This window comes from Urocampus carinirostris, chromosome 15, assembly GCF_059441175.1.
Source record: "Urocampus carinirostris isolate Australia breed hairy pipefish chromosome 15, RoL_Ucar_1.0, whole genome shotgun sequence".
Taxonomy (NCBI): Eukaryota; Metazoa; Chordata; class Actinopteri; order Syngnathiformes; family Syngnathidae; genus Urocampus; species Urocampus carinirostris.
Genome location: NC_142363.1, coordinates 9,156,903 through 9,179,298, shown reverse-complemented (window position 1 = coordinate 9,179,298; position 22,396 = coordinate 9,156,903). Strand labels below are relative to the sequence as shown.

Below are 22,396 nucleotides of genomic sequence, written 5' to 3'. Positions count from 1 at the left end.
ACACGGTGCGCTTTATAGTGCGGAAAATACGGTACTTTCTTGGTAAGAGCACTGACACACATCATTAACATTTTGTAACTATAATGTCCTTACTACCATGCTGCCCTCAAGGACCGGAGAGCCCAGGTTTGGGTTAAAGTATGCGTTTTATTCAATTTTTTAATAAAAAGTAGGTCATTATTTCAAAGCAGTTTCAGGGGGTCAGCTTTTATATACAGTCATTCGCAACTACACAGGTACTTTCAGAGTAACACGCTTCTTTTTGCTGCCAGTAATGTCGGGGGTCACTGAATTACTCAAATGGAATAACTAATAATTGTAACTAATTTGTTTTCGTCTAATAACACGCCCAACACTAAATAGAAGTAACACAGGGTATCAATGCATTAATTCAAGAGTCTGTATTTTAAGAAACTATCCAAATTGGGCGCTACTTTGCGGTCCTTTTTTTCCTTACGTTCTAGCTCTCATCATAACTGAGAAAGCAACAGCAAAAATGGGGGAAAGATTGATCTAAATATCGATGTTATCAATAATAAGCAAGTACTCCGATTGATGCTGTTGTGCTAGGATCTATATTTCACCCCTCCACCAAGATCCTCAAAATCCCATTCTCTTAGTACATAGCGCATCTCTTCTCTCTCTCATCCAGCGCCTAGGCCACTCTATTATATCATGACTGAGTGTGTGGCTGACAGGCACCGGCTTTTGGCGTTTTTACACTTCTCTCTACCTGGTCTGCTGTTTCCTGCCTGCCAGCCAAAGCGATGTGCCCACCCCTACCAAGGGCTGGAAATGACAGAGATAAATGCCAGGTGTTACAGTTCGTATGGTAAACTGGACTGCTACTGTGGCAACACCACAAATGGACATAAAAACGTGAAAAAAAGCTCACCCTGCAACAAGCTGCAACCAAAAAATGTAAACATGTTACTGTTTCAGAACAAAAACCTGTAAATCCATTGTCGCTATGGCAGCAAAGCAAATAAGCGATAATTCACACTTAATTTACATAACTGACCTCATTTACAAAACATTTTTTGATAGAAATTTTTTTTAGTTCTGTAGTTGTTATACAGTATTTTTATTTTTATTACATTGCTGCTTGCTTAGTTTGACTCTCTTTGCTATTGTTCCAAAAGAGTTGTGATATAAATATTTCTATATATTTTTATACTGTTACAGTTTACAATATAGTTATTTAATAAAAAAATTTAACTCATTAAATTACCAAACTCTATGTGCTGAGTTCATTGTGATTATAAACAAACTCAAGAAGCAGGGTTTAATTATTCAATGATAATAATATTTCCAAGAAAAAAGGAGCAGTATTGTATCGGTATTAACCGATACTACCCAACATTTACTTGGCTGGGATCGATACCAAAAATTCCCGTATCGCCCACCCTTAGCAGCGACAGGCACACTAGATGAGAAACAGCAGCTGAAGCAGCCCCTAGCAACATCATCACTCCTTCCTCCTCCTCTTTTTCCTCCTCTGCCACACGGATCATGGATGTCCCTTTCTCATCACGCTAACAGAACATTAAGACGAATCCTTGGAATATAGACAACTCCTTTTTTCCCTCATTTTCTGCGAAACAGATTGGGGTCATAAATGCAGCTTCTGTTTCTTGTACATGCCATGAGCCTGTTTGTGTTCTTTGCTGTGCTTGGAATCTGGTAAGTGTGCAGCAATGTGATGACAAAGTCCTAGCGTCTGCGTTATGGCAACATCAGGGGGAGAGAAATGCACTGTACCTCATCTTGCTGTCTACAATTAGAGTGCAACGGAAGGCAAAAAGCCGGAATAAGTTTAAAACCTGGATTTAATACAATATTAATATATTATTGATTTCTAGATTGTTTTTTCAAATTGCACATTGTCCTTCAACTGGAGTCTTTTTTTGAGCAGCGTGGTAAGAAAAAACAACTCAGCAGTATGCATAGTGATTGATTGAGTCCAGGTAAAGGCAGACCTACTGTACCGCATAATGACAATGCAAAATAATGGCTACTGTTACCTACGATCTGAAAGAAAAAAATATTTGTAGCTTAGCTAAGCACTGAAACTCCCACAAATGGGGGGAAATATAAAATAACAAAAATATTTACAGTAATATATGGAAATATTTCTTTAAAACAGGGGGTGGCAACCCAAAATGTTGAAAGAGTCATATTGGACCAAAAAGAAAACTACCCCAAAACATGTTTGTAGCCACAAGAAATGACAAGCTATATACAAGCCTTATAAGGAAGACAGCACATACTGTATAAATATACTATATACATCTATATTCTTTGGAAAAGAATAAGAATGTTTGTCCTCCTACAAAAAACATAACATTTTCCATTATTAAACATTTATTTTAAAGTGCAATGGAGCCACACGGTTGCGCCAAAGGGCCATATGCGGCTTCAGAGCCGTGTGTTGCTGACCCCAGCTCTAAAGGGACAGTGAGTTTTATTGAATCACTAAATAGCTAACTATATATATATATATATATATATATACATATATAATATATATATATATATATATATATATATATATATATATATATATATATATATATATACATATACAGTGGAACTTCGGTTCTCGACCATAATCTGTTCCAGAACCCTGTTCGAAAACCGATTTGTTCAATCACCGAAATAGTTTTCCCATTAAAAGTAATGTAAATCATTTTTAATCCGTTCCAACACCCTGAATGTTTACCATGAACGTAAACATGAAGCTAACCCAGGCTAATCGTACGTTCGCGTTAGCGTAATCTTCCGTACGAAAGATTACGCTAACATGAATGTGTAAAAATAAAATCTGGTCGTTTACACGTAACCACAACAAGTGGCTAGCGCTTCATTGGAAATGGGGCTCCGTTACAACACCCTGAATGTTTTATGTAAACAAAGCTAACCCAGGCTAATCGTACGTTCGCGTTATCGTAATCTTCCGTACGAAAGATTACGCTAACATGAATGTGTAAAAATAAAATCTGGTCGTTTACACGTAACCACAACAAGTGGCTAGCGCTTCATTGGAAATGGGGCTCCGTTACAACACCCTGAATGTTTTATGTAAACAAAGCTAACCCAGGCTAATCGTACGTTCGCGTTATCGTAATCTTCCGTACGAAAGATTACGCTAACATGAACGTGTAAAAATAAACAAAGGGTAAAGAAAAGAATTGTGAATAGGATTTCTTACCTTTGTGGTGCTCAGCAGAAGCCATGCTGTATGTATAGCACGATCGGAAACTCGCACACCTTCTTCATATTATGCTATTATTTCTTTCTTAAATGCAATAGTTGTACGCACTACTCTTCTTTTTTCATCTGTAGCAACTTTGCTGCTTGCACCGACCTTCTTCGGAGGCATAATTAGGGGCTAAAACACTTGGTACACCTATATTAAAAGCGAAAGCAAAACGAAACACGTCCGCATGTGATAACAGTTCTTCACGAGGGGTGGGGGCAATCTACACGATCTACACCCGTACGCCGCTCAGCATCGCACCCTAGCGTACCATCGTTCAAACTCCGATTATTTGACCGAACAGCGAAATTTTGGGTCGAGAACCGATTTGTTTGAACTAAGAGGCTTTCGAAAACCGAGGTTCCACTGTATATACTGGACTGTCTCAGAAAATTAGAATATTGTGATAAAGTTCTTTATTTTCTGTAATGCAATTAAAAAAACAAAAATGTCATACATTCTGGATTCATTACACATCAACTGAACTATTTCAAGCCTTTTATTATTTGAATATTGCTGAATTTGGCTCACAGCTTAAGAAAACTCAAAAATCCTATCTCAAAATATTAGAATATCATGAAAAAGTATACAAGTAGGCTATTCAACTAATCACCTGAATCATCTAATTAACTCGAAACACCTTGCGAGGGTTTCCTGAGCCTTAAAAACACTCAGCTTGGTTCAGTAAACTAAATCACAAGTATGGGGAAGACTGCTGATCTGACTGCTGTCCATAGGACCATCGTTGATACCCTCCATCAGGAGGATAAGACACAAAAAGAAATTTCTCAAAGAGCAGGCTGTTCACAGAGTGCAGTTTCAAAGCATATCCACAAAAAGTCTGTTGGAAGGGAAAAATGTGGCCGGAAACGCTGCACAACCAAGAGAGATGACCGCAGCCTTAACAAAATTGTGAAGAAGAGCCGCTTCCAGAATTTGGGGGAGCTTCAAAGACAGTGGGCTGAAGCTGGAGTCCAGGTATCAAAAGCCACAGTTCACAGACGTGTCCGGGAAATGGGCTACAATAGCCGTATTCCCATGGTCAAGCCACTTCTGAACTCAAGACAACGGAAGAAGCGTCTGACTTGGGCTATGGAGAAGAAGCACTGGACAGTTGCAGAGTGGTCCAAAGTCCTCTTTTCAGACGAAAGCAAGTTTTGCATTTCATTTGGAAGTGAAGGCGCCAGAGTCTGGAGAAAGGCTGGAGAGGAGCAAAATTCAAGTTGCTTGAAATCCAGTGTGAAGTTCCCACAGTCAGCAATGGTTTTGGGAGCCATGTCAGCTGCTGGTGTTGGTCCACTGTGTTTCATCAAGTCCAGAGTAAATGCAACTGTGTACCAAGAGATTTTAGAGCACTACATGCTTCCATCTGCTGAAAAGCTCTATGGAGATGAGGATTTCATTTTCCAGCATGATCTGGCACCTGCCCACAGTGCCAAAACCACCAGTAACTGGTGCACTGACCATGGCATCACTGTCCTTGATTGGCCTGCTAATTCCCCTGACCTGAACCCCATCGAGAATTTGTGGGGTATAGTTAAGAAGAAGATGAAAGACACCAGACCTACAAATGCAAATGAGCTGAAGGCCGCTATCGAAGCATCCTGGGCATCAATAACACCTCAGCAATGCCACATGCTGATTGCCTCCATGCCACGCCGGATTGATGCAGTAATCCGTGCAAAAGGATTCCCAACCAAGTACTGAGTGCATCAATGGACATTTTCAAATGTTTGATTTAGTTTTGCTGTTATAAAATTATTTTTTTTACTTGGTCTGAGGAAGTATTCTAATATTTTGAGATAGGATTTTTGAGTTTTTTTCAGCTGTAAGCCAAAATCAGCAATATTCAAATAATAAAAGGCTTGAAATAGTTCAGTTGATGTGTAATGAATCCAGAATGTATGACATTTTTGTTTTTTTAATTGCATTACAGAAAATAAAGAACTTTATCACAATATTCTAATTTTCTGAGACAGTCCAGTATATATATGTATAATATATATATATATACGTGTATAAGCAAATACATTTCTCAGACATGTACACACACAGTATCTGTACGATATCACCTGTCACTAAAATACGTCATGCCACGTATCATTGGATTCATGATAAGCAGACCAATTAAAAATATACCCTTCACAGATAAATCACGATCGGTCTGACAAAAGATACCCAAAAAATATAAAGCTGGAGTAGCTCACCAATTACGTCGTCTAACAGCCAAGGGAATCTAACCGTTTGAAATATTTACGTACTTTAAAACAGGCATTGATGTCGATAAAAAAAAACAGGAAAGCATCTCTGCATTGATGGACGTTGCTTGTTGCTAGCTGTCTGTTTAGCCCCATAATGTCACAATCACCCGTGTCCTGGCTGTTGGCGCCAAATCCTGAACACAGGTGTTCCCGATCCGGGTGATTGTGACACATAATTTCCGTTTATAGAATATAAATAAAGTTATGTACCAACCTAACTTTAAGACAGATCTTTTTGGGCCAATTGGGACTTCCTCACTGACAGACCCCAGTCAGTGCGGATTGGTCAGAACATCTCCGATGTCATCACCCTCAGCACGGGCTCCCCCCAACGCTGTGTCCTGAGCCCCTTGCTGTTCACCCTGATGACAAACGACTGTGTCCCTAGGTCCGCCACAAACCACATCGTGAAGTTTGCGGACGACACAACAGTGGTGGGCCTCATCAGGGACGACAACGACCTGGCCTACAGAGAGGAGGTGGAGCAGTTGGTGGGCTGGTCCAGGGACAACAGCCTGGTCCTGAATGTTGACAAAACTAAAGAGATCATTGTCGACTTCAGGAAAAACCAGCCCAACCATGCCCCACTTTTCATCAACAACAAGGCTGTGGAGGTTGTCAGCAGCATCAAGTTCCTAGGGGTGCACATCACAAACAAACTCACCTGGTCCGTGAACACTGCATCACTGGTTAAGAGGGCACAGCAGCGCCTGTACTTCCTGCGGAGGATGAGGAGAGCCCACCTGCCCCCACCCTCCCTCATCACATTCTACAGGGGCACCATAGAGAGTATCCTGACCAGCTGTATCTCTGTGTGGTGTGGAGGCTGCAGCGCTTCCGACTGGGGTAGTGTGAGAAGGGTGACGAGGACAGCAGAGAAAATCATCGGGACTTCTCTCCCCTCCATTCAGGACATTGGCCAGAAGCGCTGCCTATCCCAAGCTAAGAACATTATCAGGGACCCCTCTCACCCCCATCATGGACTGTTCACTCTGCTAGCCTCTGGGAAGAGGTACTGCAGTGTGCGGTGCAGGACCACCAGGTTCCACAATAGTCTTGTCCCCCTGGCCATTAGAATGTTAAATGGTCAAACACATAGTAAATCTAAACTGCTGCTAATCTGTACATCTGTTGGTTTTGTTTGACTTTTTGCACTACTGGCAGTTCTTTATAGCTAGCCACTCCTTGCACATCTGTTTCTCTGCACTATTGCACTTACAGTGTTATTGTTACAGTGTTATTGTTACTGTTTACCTGACTGCCCATTTTGCACATCTGGTTAGCTGCTCCTCTTGCACTATTTGCGCTACTGTAAAATACTATACATAGCCATAATTATTTAGTATATTATTAGTACTCAATACTCCAACTCAATACAACATTTTATTTATATCTGTACATTCAAGGAAACTGTGCGGGTTAGATGTATTGACATTTCGTTCTGTATACACGTGTACTAGAATGACAATAAAGTGTCACGAGGCGCGGTGGGGTCGAAGGGGTGATCGGACCAGAACGGAGGCAGGAGGCAGGAAGGGAGAACTCAATTGCGTAACGATCCAAAAGTTTTATTTAACAAAATAAAAGTTGTCCAAAACTCTGGGACATGACAAAACAAACAGTTGATTCTTCCAACTCAACTAAACTGGACAAGGCATAACAGAACGGACAATGTTTTAAACTAAAACAGGACAAGGCATAACAGACCGGGAGTGTGTATATGTATAATGAGCCAGCGCCCGCCAAACCCAAAATCCAGCCTTAAATAGCAGACCAGCAATCAGCTGATCTGCTTCAGCTTGAGTTCGGGGGCGTGGCATACTGGTCGTCATGGCGACCGTGACAGAGCCCCCCCTTTAAGGGACAGCTCCCGAGGTCCCAAAAAGAAAAAAAAATACTACCTCGCGCCCCGGAATGGTTCGACGCTCACGATTGGGGCAACCCCGCTCCCTCCTCCGAACACGCAGGAATGGGGAGAGGCAGGCGCCATCTGCGTCAGGCGGATCGGAATCGGCGCTCGGCAGGGGGGGGGTCCGGCAGGCAAACTGGACAGGGGATAACAGACAGGCAGAACCGACGAGAACAGGACAGATAAACAGGACAGGCCGATTCAGAAGAGTCGCACTCAGGACAGGCCGATTCAGAAGAGTCGCACTCAGGACAGGCCGATTCAGAAGAGTCGCACTCAGGACAGACCGATTCAGAAGAGTCGCACTCAGGACAGACCGATTCAGAAGTGGCGATTCAGACAGGACAGGCGGAATCAGAACAGGCAAGGCAGGGCAGGCGGAATCAGAACAGACAAGACATGAGAGAGTCAAAATCAGAACCGGCAAAACAGGAGCGGAGGAGTCGGACTGGCAGGCAGCGGAGTCGGACTGGCAGGCAGCGGAGTCGGACTGGCAGGCAGCGGAGTCGGACTGTCAGGCAGCGGAGTCGGACTGGCAGGCAGCGGAGTCGGACTGGCAGGCAGCGGAGTCGGACTGGCACGCAGCGGAGTCGAACTGGCAGGCAGCGGAGTTGAACTGGCAGGCAGCGGAGTCGGACTGGCAGGCAGCGGAGTCGGACTGGAAGGCAGGGGAGATTGAATAGCAGGCAATCGGCACGGGAGTCGGGCAGGCAGGCATGAGAGTCGAACAGGCAGGCGTCAATTCCTCCCGGGACCCCATTCGAGGCACAGCAATGGCCACGACGGGCGGGGCCGTGGTTCGAACGGGCAGGGAGTCGAAGTCGGACTCAGTGGGCGCTTGCCAAGCTGCGTTCTCCAGGTCTCCCCAAATCGCGCTGGGATCGTTCGCTGAGTTCTTGTCGTGGCTGGCTCATTCTGTCACGAGGCGCGGTGGGATCGAAGGAGTGACCGGACCAGAACGGAAGCAGGAGGCAGGAAGGGAGAACTCAATTGCGTAACGATCCAAAAGTTTTATTTAACAAAATAAAAGTTGTCCAAAACTCTGGGACATGACAAAACAAACAGTTGATTCTTCCAACTCAACTAAACTGGACAAGGCATAACAGAACGGACAATGTTTTAAACTAAAACAGGACAAGGCATAACAGACCGGGAGTGTGTATATGTATAATGAGCCAGCGCCTGCCAAACCCAAAATCCAGCCTTAAATAGCAGACCAGCAATCAGCTGATCTGCTTCAGCTTGAGTTCGGGGGCGTGGCATACTGGTCGTCATGGCGACCGTGACATAAAGTAGATCTGAATCTGAATCTGAATTGAAGGCTTTATTTTACGCCGCTTTATCCTATACACGCCTATAAATTCTAAAAAGGACCAACCTCCTTTACCTCCGTTAACTTTAGCCAATGGTGATCATTTTAAATGATGATTGACACATTGGTTAGGGAATGTAACGCCAGTATATATACATATATATATATATATATATATATATATATATATATATATATATATATATATATATATATATATATATATATATATATATATATATAAAATTTTATTTTATTATTTTATTTTTTTTGACTGGCCAATTAACCAGACGTGCATGTTTTTTGAATGTGGAAGGAAACCGGAGCGCCCGAAAGAAACCCACGCAAGCACGGGGAGAACATGCAAACTCCACACAGGAGGTCCGATCGCATGACCTCAGAACTGTGCCACGCACGCGCTAACCACTGCGCCGCCGTTCTGCCCCTACATATATATGAATATATATATATACATATTTTTTTATACATATATATATATATATTTATATATTATACATATATATTTTTATTTTTATTTTACCTACAAGCAGTGTAATCGTGGCTACATTAAGTATTAAATTGGTACCAATTTTGAGCCCTGACTAACTAAATAGCATGTGATTTGGAAGTATCCATATCAAAAGTTTAACCCTGTATACTGAGGCAGGCGTCTCAAATAGTGTGCTGCAGACATGTTGCGGCTTGTGAATTTATGTTTTGGGACCCCTGGCGTTTCTGTCTGCACACCACTGTGTTTCACTCAAAAGAGTGTGAATGACAATGGCTACATTTCAAAGGCAAATATGCAATTACATAGAAAACGGGAATGTTATGTATTTATAAAACTGTGCTTTCATTATCCTCTGAAGGATGTACAGAAAGTACCACCTATTTAGCAAGTACTGGTTTATATTTTTCTTTAGTGTTTATTTTTTGTCATTCACAGTTCAGCTCTGCAGCCTGTTAAACAAGAGGAAGAGGATTATGAAGACGTGCCCATTAATAAAACCTGGGTCTTATCCCCCAAGGTCTATGAAAGTGACGTAACAATGATACTAAATAAGCTTCTGCAAGGCTATGACAACAAACTACGACCTGACATTGGAGGTAAGTATACTGTATACTTGGAATAGGCAAAACGGGACAGATTGGTTAGCACGTCTGCCTTACAGTTCTGAGTTCCTGTTTTTTTTCAGCTACCAGCCTCCCTTTATATAATTTGCATGTACTCCTCGTACCTGAGTGGCTTTTCTTCCGGCACTCTCGATTCCCTTCCATGTCCAAAACACATGCATGGCAGGTCGAGTGGAGAGAGTAAAGGGTCTATGGCAGGGGTGGCGAACACCTGGCTCCAGAGCATGCGGCTCTTGGCCAATAAGAATGCGGCTCTTTGCCTCATCATATTTTCTATATACTGTGGCTTTTTGCCTTGTTTCATGTTTAGTTTTTTTTTGTGCGTATTGAGGGTTGACACTTTCCTTGAAATCAACACAAGACCAATACTTGTTGAATTGTAAGGAGAGGAGTGTGTTATGGGAAATAAGTTTTTTATTAAGTGTGTTTGTGTGTGTCTGTCTGTCATGGCATGTCAGTGCGTGGTGTGGCTCTTTGACTCTCACAGTTATGAATTTCGGCTGTTTGTGTCAAACTTGTTCTCCACCTCTGGTCTATGGGAATGAATGTGTGAGTGAATGATTGTCTGTCTCTGTGTGTCCTGTGATTGGCTGGAAACCGGTGTCTCCAGTCACCCCTTCTCGCTACCTGAAGAAAGCTGGGATGGGCTCCAGCAAAGACGCTATCTTTGTGACAATGAGCGGTTGGAAATGAAATGAATAAATAAGCACATTAAGAAGTAAAAATTCACAGTACGTTCAATTGACCTGAGAGTTTGTAGATATTGTACACACTATGTGTTTTTATGAAATGCATTGATATTTAAGTGGACAGTGTTGTTGAGTAAAAAAACAGCCCCTATACAGGCCATCATTATTATGAATATTCTGTTTTTTTAGTGAGGCCGACTGTGATTGAAACAGCAGTGTACGTCAACAGCATTGGACCAGTTGACCCTATCAATATGGTAAGACTTCATATTTTTTGAAAATTTTGTGTTAGAATTCAATTACAACCGGTACATTTTTATTATATTTCAAAGAAGCTTTCACTTTATTGAAATAAATACTACCTGCGTCATAACTGTTGTAGTTGTTTCAGGAACAGACATGTATAGCAGCAAATGGGTGAAGTACTCTTAAAACTTAAAGGACTGAGAACACACTCCAGTTGTCACCTTAATGTGCTAGAGGGGTTTGAGTGTCTGAATGTTCTTAGAAACTTTGTTGTCCGGGGGCTTCGAATCCCAGGTACAGTCATCCATGACAATTGTGGCCGGACTTACAAACCAAACAGCAGTTCAGTGTCCACTCCCTTCTTGGAGTCTTTGGAAGGTGTTCTGGAGATCGCTCACCCGCCCAAAACTCATTAAGGCTCTGATTTTGCACACATGGACATCAGGGACAGTACACCTGGATTGGAACACTCGGTTGTGGTCTCTATTTTAAAAAGTGGGACTGGAGTGTGTGTGTGTGTGTGTGTGTGTGTGTGTGTGTGTGTGTGTGTGTGTGTTCCTAATATAGGGAAATCAAACTTCTAAGTAAGGTCTATTCAGGGGTACTGGAGAAATCGGTCTGTTGTTGTTTATGGATTTGGAGAAGGCATTTAATCCTGTTCTTCTGGGAGCCTAGGGGGGGCGGGGTTTCCTTGCTCGCATGTTGGTTTAAGGTTAGGGGATGGTGTAATTGTAACCTGTGCAGTCCTTTGAGACATTTAGTGATTAAGGTCGTCACAAATAAATGTGACTTGACTTGATTTGACTACCAGAGTTTGGTTACAATTCTGTTCATAACTTCAATGGCCAGAACATCTAGGCACAAGTGAAGTTCGGAAGGTGGATAAGTACAACATATACTAGAAACCCGTAAGCCAAGCCTGTCAAAACGTCCTTGGCATTGAAAATCACACTTTAAGAATTTACTGCAACTAATCTGTTAACTATGGGTTGCATTATTTTATTACACTCAACATATTTTACAGGAATACACCATTGACATCTTCTTTGCCCAGACATGGTACGATGGTAGACTGAAGTTCAACAGCTCAATGAAGCTACTTATGCTCAACAGTAACATGGTAGGCAAAATCTGGATACCCGACACATTCTTCAGAAATTCCAGGAAATCAGATGCCCACTGGATCACTACGCCAAACCGCCTTCTGAGGCTTTGGAGCAATGGTAGAGTGATGTACACACTGAGGTAAGTTAGAAACAGAAATGCAACCACCATCCTAAAATGTGTTGAAGAATTTGAATTATTAAAAATAATAGCTCGAATTATGTATTTTTGGTGTGTGTGCGGCATTAATATGTGCATCTGTATTTGTTGTACTTTAGATGATCACAACATGTCCAAGCATTATATGGTCCTCTGCATTTATTTATGTGATGAGACAAAACAAATCTTTATATTCTGTTCATTCATACTTGGTAGGGGAGTAAAATGATGAGACTTCCTTTTTTCTGTCACAATCTTGTTTTTATCAGGTTGACTATTAATGCGGAGTGTTACCTTAAGCTGCATAACTTTCCAATGGATGAGCATTCGTGTCCTCTGGAGTTTTCAAGCTGTAGGTGCCCAAATGTTCCCCCCTACCATCTATAACCCGTCATCTTGACTTCAAATTATATACCTTGCCTGATGATAGGAGCTTCTTACTGGATTAACATACAATCTATATCCATTACTTCTCTCTGCTATTAAAATACATATGCTTTAGGTTTCCCCCTCAAAGCCTGTTACAATCCTCATTTGCTCTGCAAGAAGAGAAGACGTCACCTCGTACCATTTGCTCTGACAGACTTATGAATTATGCGCCTTCTGTAGTCTGATTCATGATGTCTGTTCACCTTTCACTTGTCTTGTGTGCTTCATTCTTTCATGACTTGTCCTCATGCCAGTGAAAAATGCTCAAACCATTCCATAGAGAGGATTGTTTTTTTGGTGCAATGCAGTAAAACCTGAAATTTGCCAAACGAGCAGAGAATGAGCGTTACAAGCATCACCCCAAAATGCTTGAAATCCCCTTAAACTCTTAAACAAAAATCAAATGTTGTTCATTGCAAAGGAAAAAACTGGATAATATCTCAAGTCTGTTTGGGTACTAAAAATTCTGAGGTCCCATTCGCACTGAGGACAAAGTTGAAATGCCCAATGGCTATGCCGCATGTTTACTGAACTTCTATAAGGGGAAAGATCACAACCATAAAAACTTTTCCAAAAGTAAAATCGTCTTTTTAAACCAACCAAGGCACAATATTATAGCAGTTTCTTATAAATTATAAGTCAGTATCAAATATCAGTGTAATATGGTCCCAAAATGAATACAAAATTTCATCCAAAACCTCGGTACAACGTCCAATGTTGGCAATGATATAAAAGCATTGTACAGGTATTCCACATTCTGTTCCTTCTTTTCTATGCAGCAGCACGTGGATATTAGGAGTGGGTGATACTGGGACTTCTAATTTGTCCAATACAAAGTAGATAGTTTAGTATTGGTTGATACCAATCATTTTTTGCCTGGTAATCTCATCACTGGTGAGCTATTTATAGAACCTGCCCGCGGCTTACTCAGGTGTTCTTAGAAGGGCTACCTGGTGCCCATGGGCACAATATTGGAACACCCTAGCTTAGTCGAACGTGACATATAAAATAAAAGAGAATAAAATTACTTTGTGTGCACAATAAATTCTATGCATTGATTATTGCGCCCACAAAATCGTGCTTGTTTTTCTTTGCTCATTGCACTAAGTACAGACTAAATTTAGAAGAAAAAAAATTGGGAATAAAAAAATAGTAAAGAAACAATGATTTAAATTTGCACAATTTGTCAGGACCAGAACAGAGACAGGACCCACTTGCGTTACGTTTCTCTCAGTTTTATTGGAAGAAAGGAAAGGATTGCACCCATGATCCGGTGATCGCTGGTCGCGGGAAGCAGGTCGCTCTGAACGCGAAAGTGGGACTTCCGGTGCGAGCGATGGCGGTGTCGGAACGGGAAAAATGGGTCAGTAGCTGGGGCAGGAGAGCAAAAAACGTGGTCGGGATCAGCAACGAGTCGAAAGCCAGGAGAGGAGAGTAGACGTGTTCAGGATCAAAAAACGGGTCGAAGCCGGGAAACAGCCGGGAGCAAAAGCAGGTGGGAGTCAGGATCGAAAAAGCTTGCCTAGAGTATACTGAGGTTCGCAGACGGACTGACAACAGATGACAGAAAGGAGTGGGTTTAAATAGGGACAGGGAGCCACTCAGAGTCCGAGGCAGTTGGCGCCAAAGAAGCGGGCATAGGTGACTCGCATCAGTAATCGTGACACAATTATATTCCATAAAGGTCAAGATTAATCATATCGTATTGTTATTTGGGAGTTTTGAAGAAACATGCTTGCAGTTCCAAGCCTTTTTTTTCTTACCCACCTATAAAAAGTTAATTTTCTGAACCAGTCCGCGGGCTACTCAGGTGATCATAAGGGACTAACTGCCTGTGGGTAGACCCCTAGTATAGTGCAACCAAAAACGAATGCTGAAAAGCACAAGGAAGAATACAAACTATAGAAACTCAAAGAGACTACTTGTCTTTGTTTATGCCCAGCCTTTTTTGAAATTTTGGCTTCCCTTAAGAGCAAAATGGCTCACTTTAGGCGTGGTTCTTGTTTTGTACAGAAATACAAATTTTTTGATTTAGGAGTATTTTAAAAATGCATGACGGTTGAAGGCATTTTACTTAAAATTTGAATCGATATTGGTTTTTTTCTGTAATGACGTTTTTTTTACTACTCTGAGGCACTAAAATAAAACATACTGTCCCTTTAAATTTGTTCCTAATCTTTTAGTGTGTGTAAACATGTGGCAATCCAATTCCTATTCACATTGTTTTTGTTTTAGTATAAGTCGTAATGCTCGTTTGGTAAAATTTCATGAAAGTCAGCCCGTCAGTTGCCATCTTGAATGCTTTGTTTTTAACCTCTCTCACAATATTACCTGTCTATGACAGATATGACTCTTTTTTTTCACTTCATGACATCTCATGATAATTAATTATTTTGTCTTTTCTCTTTGGGGGATTTTCCAAAGATGGTTACCCTCGGAATGAGATTTTATACCGGTGGCAGAGGCGAGCAGTTGAGGTGGCTGACCAGCGATATTGGAGACTCTACCAGTTTGCATTTGTTGGAATGAGAAATACTTCCGATGTGGCACATACCCAGTCAGGTAGAATATTACATCGAGTGTTATTTTCTCATTAATTATGACATCCTTCAAACAATGATAATATGTTTGTACTTTATTTTCAGGGGAATATGTCATCATGACAATCTTTTTTGACCTGAGTCGGAGAATGGGTTATTTTACCATCCAGACCTACATTCCTTGCAGTATGATTGTGGTCTTGTCCTGGGTCTCCTTCTGGATCAACAAGGATGCTGTCCCTGCTCGCACATCTTTAGGTTCAACGTAGTCTGAGGCTCAATCCCTTTACTTGTTTTCACTTTTAGTCTTGTTTATCTTCCGACCCACTTCCACTTTTTAGAGAAAGGCAAGCGAAGGATTTTACCAGGACAGAAGTGGACAACCTGGTCCTCAAGGGCCACATTTCCTGCATGTTTTCGAAGGTTTCTATCAGCTTGTTAGCAAACTGGCAAGGGCTTGTTAATGATCCTGATGATTGGAATTACCTGAGTTGAAGAAGAGTAACCTACAACAACACGCAGGACTTGCGGCACTAGAGGACTGGGTTGCCCACCTCTGCTCTAGTAATTTGGGACCAGGCTTTGAGAGTCCCGGAATACGTGTTACGGTGTTACATAATCATTATACCCAAAAAAAATGAAATGTACATGGGTACAGTTACATAAAGATACTTAATCAAAATACAGGTTCATTTTGTAAAAGTATGGATTACTTTGCAGGTTTACAAATTAATTATAAAGTATGTTTATGTTGCACACTACAGGAGACAGTATTGAAGTCTTGTGTGCGTTAGTTTCAACTCTTTTCATTCTTTTCCTAGCTTAGTTTAGATTCACCATGTCCTGTCGCTCCTCTTTCTCTCTCTGGTGTATCCTTTACAAGCACAAACACCTCGGTGCGCTGGACAAACATCTGCGGATCTGCTTAAGTTTTTTGACTACAAAACATCACTCTATGGCCCAAAACATCGCAAAACTAACAGAAAGGAACCATGTTATTAATGTGCAACTAATGAGACAACATCAACAAACTAGCATGAACAAATGGAAGAACATGAATTAAATGATGATTGCAATTATGCTTGGAGGCATTTGCCCTCTTCCACAGCATATGTTTCATTCACTTCATGCACATAATATGTCTTGCATTTACATATATATAATGCACTCGTATATGAATTGCGTCTATCGTAATTTCAATTACTACCACTAGAGAGACAGAGAGAGGGATGACAAGAAGTCCCAGAGTGTGATGGAAATTTAGAAACTGAACACTTTGTGTGTTTAAAACAATATTGGGTTCTTGATGGGCTCTTGACGTTAACTAATTCAAAGCATTTCTTATCCGCCATGTGAAAGGGAACGTTTTATTTTTGCTCGATACCCTATATCCGACTATGAGGTTAAAAAGTGAGCACTTTTTTGTTGGACGACAAGAATGTACCTGTTCTTTGTTTCCTCTATTTCTTTTTCAGGATTACATTGTTCGTTTTTCTTAATCCAAATTTTGTAATATCGTTAATATTTACTTTATTTGATCTTTTTCTTTAGCATATTTGGTATTAAACTAATAAAAAAATAATCAAAAGTAATCAAGTTAAATTACTTTAATATTATAGTGTTATGATTACATAACTATTTACATTTTTTAACAGGTAAGAAGTAACTGTACCGGATTGCAATTTTTAAGTAACCCGCTCGACCCTGTTAGGGACAAACAATGGTACCTCTACATACATGCTGGATTCGTTCCATGATAGTGATTGTAGCTTGAATTGCTTATTTAATGAGCAAATTTTTCAGCTGTGAAGTCAGCAAAAACTGATTGGCCTTTCCCCGACCTCCCAAAAAGATCATTGTGTATTCTGAACAGCTATAAAACACATGTTACTGATTCCTAAAAACACACTCAAATAGTAATTATAAATTAAAAAAAAACACAGTATTAAGTTAAGTAAGATGATATCAATAAAATGAAATGCGACTCTGTTATGAGAGAGTCGCCCCATGAAGGTGTGTGCGCAGTGTGGGAATAGGACATGTAGCACAGGAGAAGTGATGGCGAACGACTTTTAATGATACATAAGTGCTTACGCTTACAAGTACACTTAAAATTAGAGTTACTGTTACTTTGAAATTAAGGTGAACACATTTTTACAGACATTTTTTACAGCATTTTTCCTTTTGCCTGTTTGAGTTTTTATTCATCATTTCCTTTTCCCCTTTTAGCCAGACTTACCAAGCGATCACTTTTACCCAGCACCTTTCTAGTCTCCTTTGTAGGCGCCAAGTTCTCTGGGTCGGTCTCTTTGCTGTTTGTTTGTTTTTCCAACAAGAATACAAACTCCCCCAGAAATGATTGCAGAAAGTCATTGCGTATATTCTTATGCGGCTTTGTGATTGGCACTTGCTGCCTTCTGATTGTACTCTTTGTTTTGGCACTGACACAAACACTGCGCTCGCTTTTTTCTATTATTCTTTGCGTCATTTAATTTGTCATCATTCTGCTTTTTTCCTATGACACGCTGCTGTTTTTCTTTCTGGAACTTGTGGCTAAGGTCACAAGAAGTCACAAAAAAGAGATGTTAAGAAATTTGATTAAAGCGATGCAATTAAAACAAACTTGCCGAGGAATATAGGTACTCTACGGGTAAAAAATAAATTGCGAGGAATGAAGTACCTGATGGTGGGAAGTGAATGTGTAAACTGGACCGAGCGAGCGGTGGCTAGCGGCCACGAGCGCTGTGCTGTATCTAGTGGTACCTTATGGGACTGGTCGTGAACTGGATTTTTCTTTGAAATTTTTTTTTGTCAAAAACTAACTCGTGTATCGAAATTCTTGTTTGTAGAGGTGCTCGTAAAAAGAGTTACCACCTTATAACATTTCGAGCTGTCTTTGTTGTGGTGTAACATATGCAACAATTGTTGATTTATTTGTATTCATTTTGCCTCAACAACCGGCAAGGGCTATGCCAGTTTTAGCATTGTAAAAAAATATCCCGGTCTCTGTCGAAGAGCTGAAACCCAGATCAATCATGCAGTTAAAAACCATTGCAAACTGCCTCAGTGACCATTATTTATTTCCCATCACTTTCAGGTATCACTACAGTTCTGACCATGACAACTCTGAGCACCATATCCAGAAAGTCCTTGCCAAAGGTCTCATATGTTACGGCCATGGACCTTTTTGTCTCTGTGTGCTTCATATTCACCTTTGCTGCTCTGATGGAGTATGGAACACTGCATTACTTCACCAGCAATAGACAGACCAAAAAGTCTAAAGTCAAGAATAACATACCGGTGAGTAAAATGTGAGGAAATGGTATAGTTTTGAATAAAATCTACCTACCTACCTACCTACCTACCTACCTACCTACCTACCTACCTACCTACCTACCTACCTACCTACCTACCTACCTACCTACCTACCTACCTATCTATCTATCTATCGAGCAGCCAACAAGGGGCTAACTATCAAAAATAACACACAAGGTGCATTACGTGCAGCTAAAGGGAGTTAACCGGAACTGATCATGAAAGGCGGACACAGCCTCGGTCGCAAAATGCTAGGCTGGCCGACCATTAAACACGCAGTGAGCATCCAGGCGAAAAAAACCCCGGCTACAGCGACAAATATGAACCTGTCCGGGAATAAACCAACGGACAACAGGCTGGCCGGCCAAACAGTCCTGTGTGCAGCTAACGGGGGAGAACCAGGAGCAAACAAAACAAGAAGCGTTTGGCAGCGCCAACGCTAACGGGGATATAACCGGATAATATTATACCAACCGCAAACAACACAAACCAAAACCCTCAATTGCCTACCTAAAAGGAGGCTAGGGCAAAGAAAAACACATGCCGTAACGACAGCAGGTAAACTTACCCAACCCAGCTTTTGGAGATTTACACCACCAACTCGGACAAAACAGTCAAAAAGTCCCCAGCGACAGAGTAAACAAAGTTCTAATTTCTCCAAGGAGAAATTATCTGTATGCAATCGCTGTTCACTACAATCACTGTCTGTTTCCGGGCTGCCTCATGGGTTGTCTTAATGGGATTGGCCATTTAAAATAATAATAATAATAATAATTTCCTTGTATTGTCATTCTGTGTAACAATGTACACAGAACGAAATGTCGATTGCACCTGACCCGTTGTAGCGAGCCGATGCAGCCGCAGCCAACAGAGGGCGCCGCCGACCACTTTTTAAGTCTTAGGAATGACTCGGCCGGGGCGCGAACCACCGACCTCCCAGTCTCAAAGCGGGCGCCTTACCATCTAGGCTACTGAGCTGGTAGTGTTGTGTTCCTCTGTTGTCCTCACAGCTCCTGTAGGTTCTCCAGGGTTAAATTGTGGAAGCTTTAAGTTAATTTGTGTCATTTATGTGTGCTTTCTTTTTCAACAGAAGCCATCTAGTATGTTGAATATTCATCCTGCACCATCCCTGCTTCAAATGAACAACATTATGCACTATCATGACGAAGATGACTATGCCTACAATTGTTTGGATGGAAAAGACTGTACAAGCTTCTTCTGTTGCTTTGATGACTGTCGGTCAGGCGCATGGCGAGAAAATACGATGCACGTGCGAGTGAGTAAGATTGACTCTTACTCACGAATATTCTTCCCTACTGCTTTTGGCCTTTTTAATGTGGTTTATTGGATAGGTTATCTTTACCTTTAAAACCATTACCTCAAGGAAAGGTGGAAATGTTGTATACCGAAGCCATTTGATGGAATGAGTTGTTCTTATACAGTACATCCGGAATGTATTCACAGCGTTTCATTTTTTTCACATTTTGTTATGTTTAGTAGGGGTCTCCAACATGGTCCCCATGGGCATCAGGTAGCCAAATTACATTTTCTGGTGTTTTTTTAATGCATCCCTGTAGTTTTAATTTAATGTAACTTATAACCAGATGCGCCTTATATATAAAACAAAATGGCTCTCAGAGGAATAGTTTTAGGGTGCGCCTCAGATTTCGTAAAGACTGTAACAGTCGAAATAACTACAGCGTTAGTACATATTTTTTGTGGCCAAATTCAAGCTTTTTTTAAGGACTTTCAAAGCCAATTTTCCAATTTCTCTTGTACCATTAAATGAATAAATCCCAGGTGAATCATGCATTTTGCAGAGCCACAAATGTATTTGCGATATACATATGCAATTTTTAATCTTCCGAGTGCATTTATCAATACATATGATTTTCAGACCTTGAGTAAATCGTGAATAGATTTGTTCTTGAGACAAATCTCTCCCTCATACAGATGTTGGGTAAACATCACAGGAATATGTAGCTCACATTATCAGTTGCAGGAAGTTCTTCCTGTTAAAATTTACCACAGGGACACGCTACCTTAAAATTTTGCATGGCCCATAATAAATGTCCATTATTGATATGTAATCCTTGCACTAATACACATTTCATAGTGCATGCACCTGTGCTCTTGGGCGAGACCCAAGGGGGTGATGACGCTTTATAGGACAATGCCGTGCAAACTAATGCCTTTTGCTGTCTATCAAGAGGGAAGAAAAAATTCAATGGCATAGCGAAGCCACCAAAGAGCAGTGTGAGGGTCATTTTTAAGCAGACTTGTTGATAAAGATGGCAATCATTTCAAGCATTTACAGGCACTTAACCTCAAATTTAAGCACTTTCAATCTTTGAAAACCCAACATTAAAATTCAAGCATGTTCAAAGATTTCAGGCACTGGTACAAACCCTGGAACTCGCATCCTATGCACCCATTTTTTGCAGATGTCCAAAAGTTAACAAACGAACAAACTTGACAAAACGATATGAACCGATTTCCTCTCAAATTAGTAAATTGTATTCTCTTAGTTTAGTTTTCCGTGGGTTTGGATTCTTGGGACCCCTCTCCTAATAAAAAGTAGTTTCCAGCCTTTTTGACTGCACACTCGTGAATCCCGAAAGCCATTTTCCTGTAGCTCATTTGTGTCTGGAATATTCAGTGATAATAAAACTTTCAATAAACTACTCACCTCGGCTCTAGCGTTTGTTTTACCTGTCTCACGACCCGGATGTAACAAACACGCAAAGGAAGAAAAGTCATTCCTCTTCAGTGTCAAAATATAATAGATCGGTGATTTCAAACCTGGTAACCGAGGATTCAGGTATCCCCGAAGAACCCCCTGAGTACCGGTAGCCCTAGGACAGGTTTGTACAATAGCTCAATGTGATTTTCTAGTTAATTTGATTTCTAATTAACATAGGTTGACTTAACTTTAATAATTACAACCTGGTGATAACATAGTAACAACATACTAATAATAACTTGTTAGTTCATGATCAATTTGTGCCAATCGGTCATAAAAAGTAGCTCTCTGCTTATAAAAGGTTGGTTACCGCTGTGTTACAGCATTGTTCTGAAATGGATTCAATTTTCCCCGAAATTCTACATACAACTCCGACAATGACAGCCATATTAATCTTGGAGGTTGGGGAGAGTTTTGCATATTTATTAAAACTAAAATAAATTAGGAAACCATATTTACATTCCCTACCTTTGCCGTAAAGCTCAAAATTTGAGCTTCATTGCATCCTGTTTCCACTAGGCATCCTTGTAAAGGTTAATTGAAGTCCAGTTACAGGATAATTTAGTTAATTTGACAAAAAATGGAAATGCGCATGCATGTCTATATGTAATGTCCCACAGGTGACAGTGCATGTCAGAGCAAAAATAAAGCATGAAGTCTAACCTGTGACACACAATCACATATGTGCATGGTATTTTATTTTGTAGGAGCAAATTCGGCTCAGATGCAATTACATACTGAGAATATCTTCATGAGAAAAAAGTCAGCGTCCTTGTACACTGTGACTGCATTTATAACTTAGTTGTACTTTAAAGGTAAATATAAACATGGCTATCCTTTAGAGAACATTATTAGTGGATCAAATGCTGTATGTGACAATGTGAATAATGCGTAAGTATTCTGCAATGCAATTATTTATCTGCATTCCATAAGAATCGGAATAACGCATCAACGCACTAGGTAGTAACAACAGTAGAGTTGAACACGTGACATGACTCATTACAGAGAAAAGTAATTGCACTCTAGGAACGTGTTCCTTTGTAACGATTTAGTACCAACACTATAAACCGATAGAAAAAGTCAGAGCTCCAGGGTTTTGGGTATTGCGGGTTGCTGGTTCATTGCGTTTTCTGTTCTGCATTATTCTGTTCTGTCTGTCTGGAGGAAACCTGTGTTTGCACGTTTTGAGTAAAACCTGTTTCGTGAGTATTTTTAGTCTGAGTTCCTGTTTGCCTGTAAAGCCTGTTTTTGTTTGTTTTGTCCCTGAGTGTTGGACGACTTTTATTTTGCTAAATA

At 40.8% G+C, this 22,396-nt stretch overlaps 1 protein-coding gene across 2 annotated transcripts; it reads left to right on the top strand.

Moving 5' to 3' along the window:
- Positions 1-1,438: 1,438 nt before the first annotated feature.
- Positions 1,439-21,041, top strand: gabrg1 (gamma-aminobutyric acid type A receptor subunit gamma1). 2 transcript variants are annotated; one of them, XM_088354088.1, is made up of 9 exons: positions 1,439-1,683; positions 9,688-9,848; positions 10,754-10,821; positions 11,865-12,055; positions 12,343-12,425; positions 14,927-15,064; positions 15,148-15,300; positions 18,140-18,342; positions 19,448-21,041. In XM_088354088.1, exons 1-9 carry the CDS (start codon positions 1,619-1,621, stop codon positions 19,724-19,726), a joined length of 1,341 nt encoding a protein of 446 aa, XP_088210214.1. In that variant the 5' UTR covers positions 1,439-1,618; the 3' UTR covers positions 19,727-21,041. The 2 variants fall into 2 exon arrangements, with proteins under 2 accessions (XP_088210214.1, XP_088210213.1); XM_088354087.1 differs by having other exon boundaries at positions 11,835-12,055.
- The last annotated feature ends 1,355 nt before the right edge of the window (positions 21,042-22,396 follow it).

Coding starts and splice junctions, on each gene's coding strand:
- gabrg1 (XM_088354087.1), top strand. CDS start 1,619: ATGCAGCTTCTGTTTCTTGTACATGCCATGAGCCTGTTTGTGTTCTTT. Junction 9,849..10,753: donor ACTACGACCTGACATTGGAG/GTAAGTATACTG, acceptor CTGTTTTTTTAG/TGAGGCCGACTGTGATTGAA. Junction 10,822..11,834: donor CAGTTGACCCTATCAATATG/GTAAGACTTCAT, acceptor CATATTTTACAG/GAATACACCATTGACATCTT.